This window comes from Phasianus colchicus, chromosome 12 (assembly GCF_987193195.1).
Source record: "Phasianus colchicus chromosome 12, bPhaCol1.hap1.1, whole genome shotgun sequence".
NCBI classification, from domain to species: Eukaryota; Metazoa; Chordata; class Aves; order Galliformes; family Phasianidae; genus Phasianus; species Phasianus colchicus.
Genome location: NC_143447.1, coordinates 8,659,841 through 8,674,321, shown reverse-complemented (window position 1 = coordinate 8,674,321; position 14,481 = coordinate 8,659,841). Strand labels below are relative to the sequence as shown.

Below are 14,481 nucleotides of genomic sequence, written 5' to 3'. Positions count from 1 at the left end.
ACATTGCTCGGTTATCCTCTCCTTGCAACCTGAAGTTTGAGAGACTTAGAGATCCTAGTAGCTGGATGGAAAGGTTCAACAATGTTCTCAGTGAGAAAGTAGCACCCTTAAGGCAACAAAAGTTGTAGCTTGGAGAGGGCAAATGACAAGTGTTCATCATGGGAAGAGGTTTTAATAGAGCTGCCTTGTTAATTGAAAAAAGTGAACCTAAGACGAATGAGGAATATCATCAAGTATCAAGAGAAAATCTTTTAAGAAAAGTCATTAAGGAAGTAATAAACTAGATCTAACTGCTTTCAAAAGCTGAAATCTTCAACAGACAGGCTTCAGATTCCAGCACAAAAGATTATAAAATAATCAAGAAATAAAAACTCATATGTTACTCTGGCAGGACTGCAGAAATTAGTTTAAGTAGAGTGCCAAATCGCAACAAACATACAAGAAAATCTGAAAGATCAAGAAACTCAAGGGACATATACCAAGACAGCTGATGAAATTTAAGTGAAGACAAAGAACATTAACACCTTTTATTCAAGAGTTGTTTTTTCTGGGCTTCCAGATGTTGTCACTGAGCAAGCACAACCTGCATCAAGTACATTAGCCTCCTTCCTGATTCAATTCTTGAGATCAAACTCAAGAAGAAAAAGTCATTGTGATATTAAAGTTCTAAACCTCCCAATCCCTCCCTCCATAGTCTGTTATCCTCCATTTGAATGGGGCCTGACTCTTGAATAACTTTTTCTCCTGACTAACTGGTTACCCGGACGTGCCGAGCTCTTCTATTGCCTAAGAGATGAATTCTTGGTTAGCCTATTGTATACAAGAAATAGTCATTACCATAATTGCTATTCTTTTTATAGAATCAAGAAAGTGGATTAAAAACTTTCTGCCAAATGCAGAATTTGATCTATGTTTGAGGTACATTTTATGATTTGAAAAATAAATTGAGTATTCAGTTACCTACCCATTTTCAGTAGCACTTACTACATATGGCTGTTTCTCAAACTCTCTTGCCTTTGCCAAACAAGTTACAGAAGCAGTATGGCCAAAGAGAATTTCTTTAGATGAAATCTAGGAGAATAACACAATGGTTTAACTTAAACAGAGCACTTTATAAACTACCAAGATCTAAAAGCTAGCAAATCCTACTTGTAGACATCATCAGTAAATGACAATGTGCTTTATATTCTTATGTTCTTCAGCTATATTTCTGAAATATACAGAGATGTGTACAGATCGTGTAAGTTTGCATGCTGCCAATAGGAATTATAGTCTTTGATCACTGTAGTCTAGAAACTGTTCCTGAAGAATTTCAGGAGTGTCAAATGTTATAGAACAGGCAAAGTACAGAATCTCTCTGGCCTACACCATGCTGCAAAAGGAGAAATGGCAAGAGAAGCAGGGAATTGATATAGCAAAGCACATATTTAATAGTGTGTGTTTAAGTAACACCTGTCTAGGATGAGCTTCATCTCGTGCAAAGATCACCTTAATGGGAAAAAAGCAAGCAGCATAAAAGTGTAAACTAAAGTGTGAAGATATGTTCACACTGAAATGGCACAGCAAAATCCAAGAATGGAACCATCACTAAAAACATAGAACAGAAATTTGGAATTGCTTTGACTCCATTCCATTTTCAGAGAGATAGACATGAAATAGAATAGCAGTAATTTGCCAGTAGTTTAGCCGTTTAATTATATCATAATTACAATATTTCATCTTTTGTCTTGAAATGACAGGCCATGCTCAACAACTGTATTAAAGAAAAAAGATTTCACAGTGTAAGAACTGCAGTAGTTGTATGATTACTTACAGCAATTACAGCACATAATCTCAAAATAACCCATAAATCAGCAATCATCTATGAAAATTTTTCTGATGTCTGCAAATAATTGGTTACTCATACAGGTGTGCTTTAACATTTGCAACTTTGCTTCATAATGTATGGTTTATTATAGGAAATTTATATTTAATAATTAATTTAAATGCAAGAGCCTAGGGAATTCCATTGTTGATAGTAAAAGGTAAAACCTCAATTCATCAATTTGGTAGAAACAAACCTTTAATTCTGATGAAAGATCCCAGAGACATATTTGCCCCTCTTGACTTCCTGTAACAATAGTCTGCTGGTCATCTGTAATCATAATGGCAGTGATGCTGTGAGAAGGAGCAGTTCTCCCCCACACTGCCACAGCTGGTATTGATAACCTCATAGCTCACACCTGAAAACAGAAACAAGTCAAGGTGATTGTAAGCCACATGGAAATAAAATAAATAATTAAAATAAACAACCACCAAATAAGCAAAACAAAACCACAACAGAAAAATAAACAACACACTTGAGAAAAAAACACAACCAAGCAATTCAATCAGCATTTGAAAAGGGGAGCTCAGAAAAGCTGATGAGGGAGACTGACTGTTGCCATTATCTCATTAACGCTTTTATTAATAGCTTGAGAAGAAAGAAGGGACAGAAGTGCTGCTATAATAAATCCGTGCTGTGCCAAAAAGGACAAGTGCTATTACAATATAAGCATACCCTGCCCTACATAACATGCCTGAGCTCTGGTGGGCATATGCCACTCTGTTTTCTTGCTGATTTAGTTGGTAGTACTACCATACTTCCCTTACCTCCCCCTACCACGGGTGTTAATAAAGCCCAGCAGCAAGCTATCAGAGCACAGAAGTTGGCAGGTGAAAATGGGTATCAGTAATGAGTTCATGGTTCCTTAGAAGGTAAAGGAAGATGAAGATAATGGTGGCTGAAGGAGAGAAAGGATTGAGGGTGGTCAGGAGAGCAGAACTTCTCAGAGACAGAAGCAGCCCAATAGGAAGGTGTGAGGCAGAGACATAGATGGGAAATGAGTTGTTGAACACAACAGTTAATTCATCCTAAATCATTTGTGCCTTGTCTCAAAGATTTATCAGCATAACAGATTTCAATCAGTACTAAGAAATTGGAACTGTACAAAATGACTACTGGTCACTACATTCTTGTGAACTATGTAAGAAAATAGTCCAGTGTACATACAAACAACAGTACAGAAGTTCTCCTTTTAACAAAAAATTCAACTTCTCCAATTATAAAATTTGACACATTTTAGAAACACTTCAGCCTTCTGTACTCACTTTGCTTCAATCAAAATAGTTGATTAAAATGCTATCTCAATGATCTCATAATCATTCTACTGCATTTTTCTTGCCTTCAGGTTCTCGTATTCCTAAGTGTCTAACATCTTTCTAGAGTAATCCCAACAATGTCTTCAAAATGAAAGCCAGCAAGTAACAGAACATTATTTGGTACTTCAGTAGACAGTTTTACCTAAAAAGCTTCTATTTCTCCTGTTAAGACAAATATTCAGGGAACTTAGCACACACAATTACTTGCTTTGGGTCATCTTATGTGAAAGGACTGATTGCAAAAGAAAGGTGTAGATGAGCATTTTTCCAGGAAACTTACACAGATGCTTCAGGAGCATCTATTTACCTCCATTCCCTTTCAATTTAGTAGAAAATATTGCCAAAACATTGTTGTCTGCTTCTAGCTCTTGTCAGGAATAGAGAATGGTGTGAAATGGACTTGTGCCAATCAAACAATTCCCCAGAAAACCAAAATTCTCTTAAGCTTTAGTGAAGGCAATTTTGGCTTTCACGAGCCCAAGAAAAATGGACAAATAGCTGAAGGAGTCTCAGCAATGTCAAAGTGCTTGCATACATCACATACTGACATGAGATGAAGAGCTCAGTGACAAAGGACTGAAATGGTCAGTATGGCAGTCTGTCAAGGCAGGTCAACCTACCATACAATATCAGCCAGAACATCAAAAGCAGAAGAGGAACCTCAGAAATTAATTACAAGAATTTCTTAGGATAAATCACACTTAGGATACTTTCTAATCTCACTGTGGGTATGCATCAAAATATTTAGAGAAGTAATTGATCTCAGTTTTAGAACGATTTCTCTAAAACTTATTTTTATAAATTTCTGCACATATAAGCATAATGCTTAATGAACAAGAGTAAAGCCTTTTTCTTTTGCTTACTGCCCAGAAAAGGAAGGTGTTTTATCCAAAGTCTAAAAGCATGTTTTTAGGTATTGGCTAGAAACAGAACTTCACTGTTTTTATGATCCTTACAAAATGGTGTCTTCTGAGTTAAGTTCCGAGTTGAGTGACAAACCAAATCCCAGGTCTTTAAAGTGTATTTTCTCCTGCATATCACATAGCCATTTATACTTGTGCCACGGGAATGTTCAGTTAGTGTAAAACACCATACAGCAGCAGATTGCAGGTTCATACTGCATTGAATAAAAACCTTAAGTTGTATTTTCATGTAAGAGAAATACAGAATCAAGATCAATATTCTCAGCACACCTACTAAGCAAGTGGTGTGTAGTGGAATTAACTACAAATTGAAAATTAAAATCTCTAGAATTTGTTATTATTGAACAGGGTTGCTCTGAAAGTAATGCATCCTATTTTGTTGTGTTAGGCCACAACATCAGAGGCAGATGGTGGTGGCGCGGCAGCAGAGATTGAACCTTCCCACCAATATTCCATTACATTTTGTTGCTGTGTGACAGACGACAGCAGAGGGTCAGTCTGATGGAACACTGCTTGAAGCAAAGGGTTGGAACTGAATTCCCACGTGCAAAAGAAATAGCACCTGCTGACATTCATCGGTGCTTGTTGTATGTTTATGGAGACCAAACAGTGGATGTGAGCACAGTGAGACAATAGGTGGTGCATTTCAGCAGTAGCAACAAGGATCATGAAACGCAAGCAGTGTTTCAGATGGTGATGAACAGTGGATTGGTTAGAACTTGACAGCATCAGGATGTTACCCTTTGTCTTCCTTATCTGTGCATGCAAAGACTTGTCCTTGCATTCTACAGCAATCTTTGGGACAAAAGGAGTGTTGGGAGGAAGTAAACGACCACCCCAATGGACCTATTGTGGACCATCACAGTGCTAGATGGCTAGCTGACACTGAAGATAGCCAGATAAGGCTATGTCCCTTGGACAATCATTGGGGGTGGATAGGATAATGAATTTGGGAATGTAGTGAATATGCAATACATGTGAAAATATAACCTGTTCACAAACGATCAAATAAAAAAGTTCAAGACAAAGTGCTCAGCAAGTCCGGTGATGAGCGGTGTCTTTTGGGATAACAAAGTGATGATTCTTCTGGACTTCCTAGAACACGGACAAACCATCAGCGCTGACGTGCCGCTCACTAAGCTGAAGGCTTGAGCTTCCAGAGTCAGGCCAGAGAAGTAGATAACCTCTCTCTTGCAACACAATATGGGCCAGACCCCATATGAATTTGAAGACCACAGAGCACATTGCCAGCCTCGGCTGGACTGTCCTATCACACACACAATATAGTCCAGATTTGGCACCAATGAAAAATAGGCTATGTGGGCAACATCTTCCTAAGAGCAACATCATGGTAGCAGCTGTGAAACAGTGGGTCACTCATACTACTGCACATTTTTACAAGGATGGCAAACAGGCTCTTGTTTATTGCTGATGAAAATGCATAGCTAAGTGTGGTGTTTATGCTGAAATAGTGTTTTAGTGGTTTAGGTTTATACCACTCTGCTCTTCATACCTGTTGTATTTTCCATGAAATAAATAGAAGACATTACTTCTGGAGCAACCTAAGATAATCCATTTGTACATTTTCAGAATATAACTGTTATGAATTTATAAACAGATATTACTCTGGACAAATCATTCTAAAATCCTTCATGTAATTTTTCACACAAACATTTTGCACTTTTGTCCTTGTGTTGTGACTGAAGTGCAAGAGAAATAGAGGACAAAGCATATGAACTTGCATTAATATAATTGTCCTTAAATCTTCCTCCTCTTCCTAACTTTCTTTAAGATCATGATATTGATGTACAAGATAAAGAGTACTTTGCATAAATGCTTTGACTCTACAAATACCACGACTGCCCTAGAAATGCTGCATGCTTACTTGCACAAATGCACATATTCACACTTTGTCTGAAAATATTAGTTTTATCAAAGGTATATAGTGAAGCTGATAGCACCTAGAGCAAAATTTCTTACTTTTTAAAAGCAAATGATTTATCAAACTATTCCTTTAACGAGGTAAAACATTTCCAGAAAGTCAAATACTGCCCAAGGCATTTCTCGCCTGCATGTAAGCTTATCAGCACATTTTAAATTCCTCCAGCTTTGCCCATTCAAGCATGTCTGATTCACTGTGTTAACTCATAATCCAACTTTAAATCAGGCTCCTCAGTCATGTTCCCATTTCTCGCTGCTTGCAACCTAATGAATTCGTTTGTCCTGCCTTCCTCTGACTGCCAGAAAGTACTCCTTCATAACTGTAAAAAAAAAAGTTTTTGTTCTTAGTTAAAAATATACCAGTTCATTCCATCTATAACATCACATCTCCACCATCCTGCCCCTACTTTTATGAACACATCTCACCAGAACCACAGCACAAGCCTCTTAACTCTGAAAATTACCACAATTCGTACAGCTTAGAGGACTTCAGCTGTACTGTTTTAACAAATTTGGACCATTTATACAGCATCAAAACTTCATATATGGGAAAATATTAAGCTATTAAGTCCAGCTATAGGAATCATTTCATTAAAAAACATATCCTGAGTGCAGACTTCAGAATTCATTGGTTCCAGTACTTGTCAAGGTCTTCATAACTAGGAAGTGAACTTGCCTGAGATGTAATCTCAAATTGTTCAAGCAATAAAACAATGCTTTTGGCAGAATGCTTCTTCTCATAGCTACAGAACATTCCATGATAAAAGCAACCAAACAGGAATTTATAACTTACCTGGGAAGGAGAAAGACTGTATACATATATAAAATTAAAGAAAAAAATCACTCCACAGATAACAGTCACAATGTCAGGAGCCCTTTTCGGGCTTTTTACATTTACTTATTTTGCATTTCCTAAGCAACCTGTACTGTCAACATGGTCAGTTGTTTCAAAATCCAGTTACATACACAATGATCAGTACGTGCAGAAAAAAAGCACAGAAATTGTTATACAATCTTGGAAGTATTATGAGATGAGAAACACTTAGCTGTTCATTTTAGGTTCAAAACTCAAATATTTGGGCAAACTGATTAACAGTAGCTACTGAAATTTTATGAAGGCAACATGCATCTTCAAGTCCATCAAAATTCTATTTGCCCAAGCATTTATATACTTGATAGCTACACCAAACAGCATAAATTGCCCCTTCAATCTTCCTTAGTTTTATTATAATATTATGGCAGGAAGCTTATTTTTAATTAGAGACTGGTAGGCATTCACAACAAACCCTTAAGGATTTCTGTCTATTCTTTGCCTTTATCTGCCATTTAATTAATGTTTTAGCTGGTGTAAAAACTTTACTTAAATACTGCATTGACTTGCAGTCCCTACATTCTATATAGCCAACTCTCAGAATTTTTCTTGTCCACAATACAGAACAAGCCCAACTAAGAGCCACAAATACCAAAATATCCTTACAAGCTTTTCTCTCTAAATATTAGTGACCTAATGCTGTATTTGCAAGCTTTGACATCACGCCGATGCCTGCAGTGCTGCTCACAACTTAGCTATTAATTGCTCTTCAGAATCCCATTGTATTCATGAATCTGAACACAATCAACAATATTTTGCAGGGTACATGCAGGTTTTTATAGGTTTAAGCAATGCAGTAAATTAGAAAAAATGAAATACTGAGAAAGAAACTTATAGAAATTAGAATACAATGGAGATGAAAAGGCTCCAAGGAAGACTTTTCTTTGTCCCAGCTCTTCATGTTTTAATACATTTTTCAAGAACGTGAACCATCACACACCTTTCCCTCTAACTTGGCTTTGGTAGCTTCCCCTCATTCTCATTCTGGAGACCCCGGCTGCCACTACGCTGCTAGTTTAAGATTTAATGGGACTTCTTCTGAGACCTGCCAGGCCTACACCTTCATCAGCCAGAGGAGTCACTGCTGAGTGACCACCAGATCTCCCCTGGGATGTGACTGCACTGCTTTTACAGTCCAAGGGAGCAAGAGCCTGGGACCAGGAATCAATACAACTCATTTTAACTAGCAAGAACCACCTAGTAATACCTTGTTTGTATTTCTTGAACGAGTGACACAAGAAACACTTATTTCATTCCACACAGTAATTCACCACAATCAGAAGGAGCACAGTAAGGGCAACACCATCTCCCAGCTGCTGATTACATCAAAGGTTTGCAGCACAAATTCAATTTTATGATGTTAATCTCAGCCTGCCACTCAGAAATTTTCTCTGAGGGATATGATTTTTTTCTCTGGATTTCATTTTAAGAATGATTTTCTTCTTCAACAATCAATAAAGATATGTTTTCATCAAAAGACTCTATCTTGGCAGAATTCAATTGGCCATTTGAAAAGCTTTTGGTGACACAATATTAATTAAAATAGTTTATGTTGCTCCTAAACTGGAAAGCGGGGCAGCAAAAACACCAGCAACTTGGAACTCTTGTGCTGTACACACTGTTATAGGGTACAGTAGAATAACCTGCACCTCCTTGAAATTAGCACTGCCCCATAACCTGTTATTTTAAGCTTGCTATAAAAGCATTGAGACACACTTTTCCAAGCACAAAAACCAAAAAATTTTTGCAAGATTATAAAATCCCTTTCTTCCACCATCATTAAATGCTTCAGCAACAATCTTGGATATAATAGCTGTCTACACATTTGATAACCATTAATGCATGTGAGCTAACAAACTTGTTTTTAAATCACATACTAAGGATCTTGTGTACTGCAGTTCATTTGGAAAAAATATGCAAGTGCTCAGAGACATAAAAACGTAATTGGAAAAATCATATTTGTTCTACTGTCTGCAATTTTACTATCCTAACATCACATCCAGTAGAATAGTTATCTATAAGAAAAGGTTTTGAGCAATCCTTCAAGTGCATGAATTCTTGGCCACTTCCAAAATCTTAAGTATACATACAGATCACTTAAGTCATCTGCGGAGTTACTCATTTAAATGGCGAAATGTGTTGCTAAAATGGCTTTAGGAAGCTCATTCCTCCCTTCTTACAGGAAAGCGTGTGGGAGAAGACAGCCATCAGTACCTGCAAAAGTTAAGCTTTGATTTCTACCAAGATTTCTACATCTTACTGACAGAAAGACATGTTTTAACCTTAACTTCTATATATGTTATACGTACATTATGCTTATCTGGGAAGTTCTTTTGTTTTTAAGTGCTGCTTCCTTATGCTAGCAAACAGATAGCTTTGTGGATTTTCACATTAATTATGAACAACTCCGTTCAAATGAATTGATGTCCATAAGGAGTTTAAGATTGCTACATGCATCAAAGGGTCTGCTAAGGTGGTTCCACCTCCAAGTTTGTAAGCTACACTCCTAGGAAAACACGGAGTAATGAACTTCAAGTCTGTGTCAAGAACTCACAGATAGAAGCCAAAGTCATGTATCACCTACAAGAGCTTCAATGAACTTTCATTTTTATGAAACTCCATATTCTGTAACAAACTAGCCATAACTAAGCCTACAGAATTCATTATTTACACTGCTTTAATACAGAAGAAAATCTAGCAAGGTCAAAATGTTAAACCTGAAAAACTTAAAAATGAATAAAGTCCCCAAGAGAAAGGCAGCAAATGTGCATCAAAGATTGAGCCTCTCAGTTTGTCTTCCCTGAGTGACCTTGAAGTCACTGAAGATACATCGTCAGAAGGGTGTTGGTCTGGGTTCAGCTACACTGTACTCCAGAATGTTGAAATAACAAACAAAATTGGAATCATATGCTAGAAATAAAACATTTCACCAGCCTTTGGCTTTTATATAGTGATGTAATAATCACTAATTAGTAGTGTAATCAAGCACATCATCACGAAAGATTCCGACTGTGACTATTTGAGAACTCTTCACTTTTCCCTTTTACTCTTCAGGTAGTCTTTATTACCAAACAGGCCTCTACACAATGTTCCCTGCTGTGGGGCACACAGCTGTTTAGTGTAAACAACCCTGAATGATTTATAATATACACACAGCCAGACCCATACAAAGACACAGTTTATTATGAAGCAAAACCAAAGTCCGAATCTGACTCAATGCTTTGCAACGCACAGACTGCACTCCTTGTTACAGTATATTTCTAATTTTAACATTTGAAGTGCCTAAGCTTGCTCTTGTCACACATCAGCCCTGAAAGCAGCACAGACCTTTGGAGCAGAACCAGCTCACCCAACAGCAGTTTCTGTAACAAGCATTCCTAAACTTCACGTACCCTTAAGGAAGGCATTAGCAATTTGTTAGTTACAAACATATTCAGGAAACACCACTATGTTATGCAATAGAATGATAAAGGCTGGAAAGACCACTAAGATCACAGTCCAGCAACCAACCCACACCTGTGACTGCCTGAGACCATACCCTTCAGTGCCATATTTACTCTTCCCTGAATGCCTCCAGGGACAGTGACTCCATAGCAACTTGGGCAGCCTGTTTCAGTGCCCAGCCACTCTTCCTGAGTTTTTCCTAATATCCAACCTGAACCTCTCCTTAGGGCCATGCCTTCTCATCCTATCACCATTACCCAGGAGCAGAGGCTGAGCCCCACCTCCCCACAGCCTCCTTTCAGGGAGCTGCAGTCCGAGCAACGACTGAAGAAAGAACCGTGACCACAGGGCTCTAATTGAGCCCTCTTGATTAACTGAGCAGAATTCCTAACCAGAACCACTGCTAAGAGACAACATATGGAAGGTGTACGAAAACCTCTAGATATTTTGGAATCTAAACACCCACATCAAACATAACGAATTAAAAAGTCTAAATACAACACAAACATAGAGCTGTTGCTGACAGATACGCAGACAGGCCAAAAGCAAATACAAAATAACAGTTAAAAGAAAAAGTTAGCTCTACTCGAGCAAGTTCCCCAGCTGGCCAGTGGAAGGAGAAGGACGGCAGAGGCCGCACACAGCGGAGCTCGCCCTGCCCCCCCATCACCCGCCCTGCCATCACCCTGCCCAGCCCGAGCCCCGCGCGGGGGCTGCAGAAGCAAAGGCTCGGACACAGCGCGCGCCTCGCCTCGCGCCGTGGGGAGGCTGCATTCCGCGATGCGCTGACAGGAGCCGAACTGGGCCGGCACAACCCCTTACCTGGAGCCGCTCCGGGCACCGCGAGTGAGAAAAGCACCGAGGGGAGAGGCAGGGAGCGAGGCCAGGCTGCGTTCTGCTCCAGAGGGGTGACACGCGGCTCTGCGCCCGCCGTCGGGCGCGGGACGGCGATCGGAGCAGGGCTGGTCCGAACCGCCCGCAGCTCGCTCCGCCCGCAGCACGGTCGGAATGCAGAGGTGACGCGCTCACACAGCAGCTCCCCACCTCGAGGGGGAAGGATGGAGAACAGGAAGAAAAGAGAAATAAAACAAGAAGAAAAAAAGAAAAAAGAAAAAAATGTATAAAACAAAAAGTACGTAGGATTAAACTCGGGTGACGCCAGAACAGCACGTCCGTCTACCCGCCCCCCGCTAATGAGGCGAGGTCGCGCCCCACCCAGGGCAGGTCCGACAGGTGAGCGCCCGCCCCTCGGAGCTCCACACAGCCGGTGATGGAGCACGGGTGATGTTTAACTGCCGCACAGGGCAAGGAGCCATTGCGCTTCTGCTCGCGGCTGCGGGACGCAGGTGTCCCGTGAGGGGCGGGCGGGGCGCGGAGCGGCCGCTGTGGGCTCCCAGGTGGGCGCTGCGGGGGACCGCGATTCCAAAAGGTGTGCGGGGCCGCGCGGGGCGGGCGCCGTCTGCGCCGCTCAGCTTCGAGGGCTTAAAGAGAGCTTAGGTGGGTTGAAGTGAATAGAAAGTGAGAGAGAGGAGGGAAGGAAGCAGATGAACGTGGTGTTGGTTCACAAGCGTGTGCTTTTTTTTGTTCTGCGTGGTAAACAACGTGGTTGAGACCTGGAAGTTGTTCCTGTGAGTATCCAGCATGGGCTGGCTGTGGTGCGTGCTGTGAGGTTGTGCTGTGAGCTCTTACGGAGCTGTGCAAACATCTGCAAACAAAGCTGTGGGAACCAGTGTTACTGAAGTTTGTGTCTCTAGATGTACTACTTCCTAAATTTGTTTTCTTTACGGTTATTGAAACAACACTAAAATGTATGGAGACCTGAGCAGGTATAAAGAGGTTTAAGTATGTTTTTAGTGCCTATAGTTTTCATATCTTAATGCAGTAACTACTATGGTGCCTTATGCATATTCTTCTTATCTTTGTTTTATTGAGCTCACACGTATATTAGGGATGTTTCCCTAAGGTATCTGCTTTGAGATAAAGAATGATATTCCAAAATACATTGCTGTGATTGCAGTCTTCATCTAAGGGGCGGATTGAAGAGGTGAGTAACCACAAAGAAAAGAAGCTTGTAGAACTTGTGTAAATTTAAAATGTGCTTTCCCTCCCCCCCACCTAATTCTGCAGTTTAGGTTTTGCAAGATTCATTGTTTGCTTGGAAATGTATTTTATTTCTTCCAAACAACTTTAAGAAGAAGAACTTCTAATGCTTTTTCATTTTGAGTAATTTCACATAAGGAAACTACCCCTGAAAATAGAACTCTGGTGTGAATGGAGATGTTCAGTTAGATTGCATCCCTACAAGTTATATAACATTAAACATGATTTTTTGTGTGAAAACTTTCAGAAGTACTTATTTCCGGCTTTGATCTGGGTTTTGGTAATAGCCATACTCAAAACATACTTATTGTAGTCTATTCTTAGAAAGTGAAATACTTTTATGTCATTTTTCCATGTGAACTCTTGTCCCAGTTTGTGTGAAGTATGAGTCAGGTGTCATTGCTGACACTTCTGAGTGCTATTTCTGAATGAGGCTAAAACTGATCCTACTCTTGAGCTCAACAGAGATCACTTTTCTCTGCTGAAGAAAAGGAGACCTCTGAACTGTTGGGATCCAGAACGGAAGGGCAGTTAATAGGTCAAAAAATGTGCAAAGGACAGGGGTGCATACAGTGAATGAAATGGACACTGAGAGAATCTCTCCTGAAGGAGATAAATTGTGGGTTTGTTTCTTTTGCTCCGAAAGAAAACTTTCCTGCATTAAAGCTACAGTCATTTTTAGTTCTATTTCTTGAGTACCGTTTTCATGTACAGTTACAGAAGTTGTGTGTTCTAAGCTCAGTTCTTCTCCCAATTTTGTCTGATGTACATACCACTTTATTTCACTTTTTTTTTATATGTGTGATTTCTTTTTTTTCTTCTGCTGAAGAGAGCTTATTTAAGTTCACTGAGTGCTTCATTCAGTAATGCTATGTTTGTTGCAAGCTTGGGCACCAGGCTATGCAGAAACACCAGCAGCTAGCTTCTACTTTAGTGTCTTATTTTACCAAACTGTAACTTGTAAAAATAAGGCTTATCATAATGAATGTAAGATTTGAAAATTGTGAATGAAAAGCACTTAAAAAAAAAATATAGTCAAAAAAATCCACCAAAAACAAACAAAAATCCCTCAAACTTTGGAAGCTTCACAGATCTTATTTAAAAAGGAAAAAGGGAGGGGGCTGTTTCCTATGATCTGGCATTGCGTATGTAGCATTTTTCACTACAAATTTCAGTACATGAACTTAATATTCAAAACCATGTAATAATTCAGTAATTTATTGTTATTATTATAACCCAGTAATTCATTTCTCCAGCTTTCTTTTCATCTCCCTACAAGAACTTTCCCTTTTATTTGAATGAGCAGCAATGCAACTTCTGTGAACTAAAGTATTCATATGGTCTAATTTAGTAACCAAAGCTTGTTTTTGAGATGAATATGAGAAATTAGGGGTTAACAACATTGACAGATGTCACACACCAAAGGGTGAAGCAGTTGTAGATTAGACTGCATTAGGACGGAGTTGTCAAGTAGTGGGACTTCATTGTATTAACTTGTTTTATGTCAGCATTTCACATAATAATGTCAAGTTTTGTAGCAACTGAGCTATTGTTTTGCTAAGGTAAGCTCTGGGTACGTTCACCACTCCTGGAGACTTAAGGATGCTGTTGATTAAATCAGTGCTTTTATGAGAATAAATGTGGTTTCACAAATTACTATTGCATAAACAGACAATGGAAGTTGCTACTTGTCACAGTATAGAATTAAAGCAAGGCAAATTTCAATCTCCTGTCATCTCTTTAGATTTGAAAAATGTATCTTGCTGTTTCTTTTTCCCAAAAAAAAAAAAAAAAAAAAAAAAAAAAAAAAGAATGCTTTGATCTCTAGGTTCAGAAGTATGGTAGTACCATGGTTGTTATTAATATGTATGCTTCTGCTTATTTGAGGTGGTGGAGCATGAGCTGTAATACGCTTTTTGCGACGCTAGAGGGAGCCAGGGGAAAAGATGGAGAAAAACACTTCTGCCTAATTTTCCTAAGAGGAAACAAAATTCGGTAAGCTAAATTGGAGTTTAAATTAAG

General features: G+C 39.2%; 1 protein-coding gene across 1 annotated transcript in view; it reads right to left on the bottom strand.

Annotated features, from left to right (window-relative positions):
• The window catches only part of WDR72 (WD repeat domain 72), a 108,446-nt gene extending 96,689 nt beyond the window's left edge, over window positions 1–11,757 (bottom strand). Inside the window, exons 1-3 of the mRNA XM_031588036.2 lie at window positions 11,182–11,757; window positions 2,061–2,222; window positions 965–1,071 (exon numbers count right to left, since the gene is read on the bottom strand). Of these exons, the coding sequence (XP_031443896.2) occupies window positions 965–1,071; window positions 2,061–2,213 (260 nt within the window). The 5' untranslated portion in view covers window positions 2,214–2,222; window positions 11,182–11,757. The remainder of the gene's footprint in view (window positions 1–964; window positions 1,072–2,060; window positions 2,223–11,181) is intronic.
• Window positions 11,758–14,481: the final 2,724 nt, after the last annotated feature.